Genomic DNA, 6,278 nt, shown 5'->3' with positions numbered 1-6,278 from the left:
TTTCTTGGTTTCTTCCTTTAGCTTTGGCTTCTCGGTGCTCTAATACAATATTCAGAGTCTCATCTGACATTCATCTTGGTCTTTTTTCTTTTTCAGCCTTTGTAATGATCTTTTGCATTCTTCATGGACAATTTTCTTGATATCCTCCCAGAACTCATTTGGTCTATGCTCATTGGTGCTCAAGGCCTCCAACCTGTTCCTGAGATTGTTTTGGAATTCGAGTGGGATAGACTTAAGATCAAATTTTGGTTCCTGTGGACTTGATTTCATTTTCCTCAACTTCAGCTTGAACTTGCACATGAGTAGTTGGTGGTCTGTCCCACAATCAGCACCCGGCCTGGTTTTCACTGCTGATACTGAGTTCTCCACCAAGTCTTTCCACAAATGTAATCTATTTGATTCCTATGCATGCCATCAGGTGAGATCCATGTGTATAGCCTGCGTTATGTTTCTTATAAAAGATATTTGCAGTGAATAAATCATTGACTGTGCAGAACTCTATCATTCTGTCTCCAGCCTCATTTCTTTTCTCTCACCGAGCCCATATTTTCCAGCTACCGAACCTTCTTCTCTGTTCCCAACTTTTGCATTCCAGTCGCTCATTATTATCAGTGCATCTTGATTGCATGTTTGATCAACTTCTGACTGCAACAGTTGGTAGAAATCTATTTCCTCCTCTTTGGCTCTAGTTGTTGGTGCATATATTTGAATGATGGTGGTATTCACTGGACTTCCTTGATTGCGTATGGATATTATCCTATTGCTTACCATACTGTATTTCAGGATGGATCTAGAAATGACTTTTTTAATTATGAAACCAACCCCATTCTTGCTCACCTTTTCATCCCCAGCATAGTAAATCATATAATCGTCTGATTCAAAATGTCCCATGCCCTCTCATTTCACCTATACCTAGTATGTCAATATTTATGTGTTCCATTTCTTTCTTAACAGTGTCCAATTTTCCTACATTCATGCTTCTCACATTCCATGTTCCAATCACTAGTGCCTGCTTACAGCTTGTTCCTTCTTCTCTGTATTTCTGTTTCTAAGATCTCAGTCTCAACTGCCATGTCTGCTAGTCCAAGCGATAGTCTAAGTGTGCTCTACTGTACATAGGGTTTTTGAAGGCTTTAGTTTGAGTATAAATACAATTTGTGTTTAAAACAAAGATTTTAAGATAATTAAAAACAAAGCCAAGACCATATCCTCCACTTAGTTCTGTCAGTGATCTTCCAGTGGGTTTCCAAGGCTGCAAATCTGTACAGGAGGAGACTGTGCATCTTTCAATCCTTCAGAGCAGCTGGGTGACTCTGGTAACTTAGTTAACAATTCAATGCATGATATACTTAATGTAGCACCAGACCTCTTAAAAAATGGTGCTCATTTAAAACAAGTTCTTTTTTGCACCTGGAGTCAGTTTTACAAAGGCCACCTCAAGATAAAAATGCAGAGTAAGAATCATTCAGAGTTTAGTGAAACAGTGACCAAATAAGATTCATAATCTTTTAAAAAAAACACTCAAAGTTCATTGCTGTTGAGTCAGAACTGACTCATCGTTAACCTTCTAGCTGTTTTTCGAGAGGCTGTAAATCCAATTGAAGACTGCCTAGCTTTCTCCTTTGGAGCTACTGGTGGATTCAGACTGCCAGAGAGACATCACCTTTGGGTTAACTCCCTATGGACTACACCATCTGAGTTCCCTTCATATATAAAACCCTGGGTGGTACAAAAAGGGCTTTAATCCAAATGCCAGACTTCCCTGGAGGTTTGAATACACTAGAGGCTCCAAGGGAGAAAGATGAGCAATCTCTTTTCATTGTGATTTATAGGTTCAGAAACTCAATGCAGGATTGCCAGAGACTTAACTAACTCCAGAGCACTGAGGGGGAGATTCAAGTGGCTAAATGTGATTACTAGTCACAAAGTTTGGCAGTTTAAATCCAGATGTGCCTCAGAAGACAGACCTGGTAATCTGAAAAGTCACAAACTGATGAAGCAGTTATGTTCTGCACACATGTGTTTGTCATGAAGAGAACTTGACAGCACTATATCTATCTATCTATGTATCTATTTATCTATCCATCCATCATGTGTCCAAACTACAGACTTTCTGCCCTCCTCAAAGAAAATGAATTGTTAAAGTCCTCTTACCTTCATTTTTTTCAGGCTCCACATTCGTTGGTTCTGAATCATAAGTCAAGTCCACTTCAGCTTTCATTAATATAGTAACATAATGGTAATTTTCTTTCTCAATGAAAGAGTTCACTACTGAGGCAAAGCGAACATTTTTCAGGTGAAGAGCTGCTTCTTCCAAGGTTTCTCGCTGAGCACATTCTTCCCAGCTTTCACTGGAAAATAAACATGCCACTGTATTCATTTTTATGCACATGACTTTGTTTTGGCTATGAAGCAAAAAGTAACCAGGAGGATAGTGGACTGACAGACAGTAGACTGGACTGTCTACATCTAAAAACATCAAAAATCATAACACATACAGATGATAATCATGGAACCTTGATTTTCAAAAGAAAGTAGTAGCCCAAGTACCAACTGAAGGAAGAAAGCAACAACATGGTAGGAGATGAGGGGATGTATTGTGAACTGGCCTGACACAGTTTAGCATCCTGAACTTTCGGAGGCAGTTTTCTGATTGGCATAGGAACACAGGGCTGCAATGGTGTGTACACCATTTAGTGTGACAAATGCATGGTCCTCATAATTGTATGAGAACAGGGGAGTGACTCCCCCCACCCCTCCGTCCCGACCATCCACCAAGCAGACAACAGAATTTTCCCAGATCCTGTCCCAGCTCTCTGGAAGCCAGACTTTTCACCATTGTTTATCTGGCTCCAGAAGCACACACAAAGCTCCACTCCAGGAGATACAAGCTCTCTACTACTGGTGCTGTTGGAAGATGTGATGTGTGAGGTGGGTGCCCTGCCTATTGCTAGCTCCAGATTTACTGAGGCATCATCTCTGGCCAGAATCTCTGTCTTTAATCACCTCTTGGATTGCAGAAACTCCTCTGACTTGGCGCCCCTTTGTATTCTGTGCCTAGTGCACACACTACTCATGTTATACTCCATTAACTTTGGCATAGCATGACAGTAGGCTGAGCATTAGGTGCACATCACCCACGTGCATGCACTGCTCCTACTAAGGCTGGGGTAATGTGCTGTCTGCACTCTTATCCACCGACAACCTACTGGTCTGGCAGAGGCTGTTCAGGACAGGGCACCTTTGTGGATCTGGCACTAGATACAACCCGACCCACAGTGGAGATATGTGTTCTCTGTGTTCTCATGCTCAGAGTGAATCATATCTGACTAGATGCCCTACCTGCACCTTGGACTGGCAGAGACAACATTCCTGGATAATTGGACCGCCCTAGCCACTTTGGAACTTAGGGAACCGCTAGAAGCTCAAGCAGGATTTAAAAGAGGCTGTGGCACTAGGGATATCATTGCTGATGTCAGATGGATCCTGGCTGAAAGTAAGGAATACCAGAAGAATGTAGATTTGTCCATTGTTGACTATGCAAAGGTATTTGTGTGGATCATAACAAGCTGTGGCTGACATTGAGAATGGCAATCCCAGAGCACTTAATTGTGCTCATGTGGAACTTACACCTGGACCAGGAGGCTGTTGTATGAACAGAGCAGAGGAACACTACATGATTTAAAATTGAGAATGGAGTGCATAAGGTTGTATTCTCTCTCCATACCTATTTAATCTGTATGCTGGGCAAATTACCTGAGAAACTGGACTCTGAGAAGAGTGTGGCATCAGGATTGGAGGGAGACTCATCAATAACCTGCATTATGCAGATGACAAAACCTTGCTGGCTGAAAGTGAGGAGGACTTGAAGCACTTGTGGAGGATCAGGGAGTGCAGCCTTTGGTATGTATTGCATCTCAATGTCAAGAAAACAAAGATTCTTAGCACTGGATAGACAGGATGATGGATGTAGAGGAAATAAACTATTAACAGTTTCATCTTGCTTGGATCCATAATTAACACCCTTGGTACCAGCAGTCAGGAAATAAGGAGACACAATGCACTGGGAAAATCTGTAGTTAGGGAACTCTAAAAATTATTGATGAGTAATAATGCCAGTTTGAGGACTTAAAGTCCATCAGATTCAGGCCATAGTCTTTTCAATTACTTGCTATGTATCTGAAAGCTGGACAAGGAATAAGGATGACAGAGGAAGAATTGATGCCTTTGAGCTGTGGTGATGGAGAAGAGTGCTGAACATCCCATGGATGGCCAAGAGAATGAACAGATAAGTCTTAGAGAGGGTGCATCTGGAGTGCTTTTTGGAAGTGGAGGCAAGAATGATGAGGCTTTGCCTCACATACTTTGGGCATGTTGCTAAGAGGGGCTCTTCCTTGGAGAAGAACATGATGCTGTGAAGGGTAGAGGGTCAGTGAAGGAGTTCTTCTATACCAGATAGACTGCCGCAGTGACTGCTGCAATGGGATTTTGTGTGTCTGGAAGTGTTAGGATGGCACAGGACAGAACAGGGTTCAGATCTTTTGTTCATTGGGTCGCTATGAGTTGTACTCACGGCACTTAACAACAAGGCACTTTGGAGAACAGCAGGAACTTTTTCCCAGGCTAGAGGCCCCATCTCTCTACAGAGGTGCTACCCTTGGCCCAGCACCACACCTTACGTTTTCCCCAGGTTCACTGGAGGTTCTGTTCTTGGCTGGGCACCTTACTCTAAGCCACCACTCAGACAAGCAGAAACTATGCTGAGAAAGCATCTCACCCCAAAATATCCTGCTAGACTGGCAGAAAATCTGACCCAGATCAGACATCATCGCTCCACCCAACACAGCAGTGTTCGTCATTAAGCCCATTGACAAGAAGGCCCCAGACTTCGTGTTCTATGCCCCCCGCCTGAGGATCAACAAGCGCATCCTGCAGCTGTGCATGGGCAACCACGAGCTGTACATGTGCCGTCGCAAGCCTGACACCATCGAGGTGCAGCAGATGAAGGCCCAGGCCCGCGAGAAGCACCAGAAGCAGCTGGAGCGCCAACAGCTGGAAACAGAGAAGAAGAGGAGGGAGACAGTGGAGAGTGAGAAGGAGCAGATGATGCGGGAGAAGGAGGAGCTGATGCAGAGGCTGCAGGACTACGAGCAGAAGACCAAGAAGGCCGAGAAAGAACTCTCTGACCAGATCCAGAGAGCCCTGCAGCAGCTGGAGGAGGAGAGGAAGCGGGCCCAGGAGGAGGCGGAGCGCCTGGAGGCCGACCGTACTGCGGGCCAAGGAGGAGCTGGAGCGCCAGGCGGTGGATCAGATAAAGAGCCAGGAGCAGCTGGCTGCAGAGCTGGCCGAGTACACAGCCAAGATCGCCCTTCTGGAAGAGGCCCGGCGGCGCAAGGAGGACGAAGTGGAAGAGTGACAGCACCGGGCCAAAGAGGCCCAGGATGACTTGGTGAAGACCAAGGAGGAACTGCACCTGGTGATGATGGCGCCCCCGCCGCCGGCCCCGGTGTATGAGCCGGTGAACTTCCACGTCCAGGAGAACATGCAGGAAGAAGGCAGCGAGTACACAGGCTACAGCGCCGAGCTGTCCAGAGAGGACATCATGGATGACCGCAACGAGGAGAAGCGCATCACGGAGGCCGAGAAGAACGAGAGGGTGCAGCGGCAGCTGAGGACCCTGACCAACAAGCTGTCCCAGGCCCGGGACGAGAACAAGAGGACCCACAATGACATCATCCACAATGAGAACATGCGGCAGGGGCGTGACAAGTACAAGACCCTGCGGCAGATCCGGCAGGGCAACACCAAGCAGAGGATCGACGAGTTCGAGGCCATGTAGGCGCGGCCGAGGCAGGACTGTCCCCTGAGCGCGTGCTCCTGGGATTTGCTGGCTAGCACCCCTCATCATATTCCAGTTTTCTTTCCAGCGCCAGTAGTTCACTTCAGTGGGAGCGTCTGGGGGCCGGAGGGCTTCTGGGCTGTTACCCAATTGTATCATAGTGCCAAACAGGTGTTCTGTTAGGATCACACAGCCACTTCCTGTTTTGTGCTTGGAGCAGGACTGATTGGAGTTTAGGGAACGCTGCCTAGAAAAGTCGGGAGAGGAGGTTTCATACTCGCACCTACGGCAGGTGTCAGTACAATTAAAACCCACCCGTGGCTCATTTCTGTGCCATACTTTCTTCTGTGTTTGAAGTTAGAGAATTGATCTTGGTCTTGATTTCTAGGAATACTCCATCTTTGTATGTTTGGGGTTTTTTTTTGGGGGGGTTTTTTTG

General features: G+C 45.9%; 1 protein-coding gene and 1 pseudogene across 1 annotated transcript in view; one reads left to right on the top strand and one right to left on the bottom strand.

Moving 5' to 3' along the window:
• NUDT15 (nudix (nucleoside diphosphate linked moiety X)-type motif 15) overlaps positions 1–2,380 on the bottom strand; it is a 4,488-nt gene extending 2,108 nt beyond the window's left edge. The window contains exon 1 of the mRNA XM_006887862.1: positions 2,155–2,380. Within this exon, the coding sequence (XP_006887924.1) occupies positions 2,155–2,380 (226 nt within the window). The remainder of the gene's footprint in view (positions 1–2,154) is intronic.
• Positions 2,381–2,574: 194 nt separating this feature from the next.
• LOC102866204 lies at positions 2,575–5,839 on the top strand (annotated as a pseudogene).
• Positions 5,840–6,278: the final 439 nt, after the last annotated feature.

The sequence above is a fragment of the Elephantulus edwardii genome, unplaced genomic scaffold, assembly GCF_000299155.1.
Source record: "Elephantulus edwardii isolate Elephantulus edwardi_28Jun2011 unplaced genomic scaffold, EleEdw1.0 scaffold00062, whole genome shotgun sequence".
In the NCBI taxonomy this organism is placed as follows: domain Eukaryota; kingdom Metazoa; phylum Chordata; class Mammalia; order Macroscelidea; family Macroscelididae; genus Elephantulus; species Elephantulus edwardii.
Note: the sequence above shows the minus strand (reverse complement) of the source record. Positions and strands in the feature narration are given on the sequence as shown.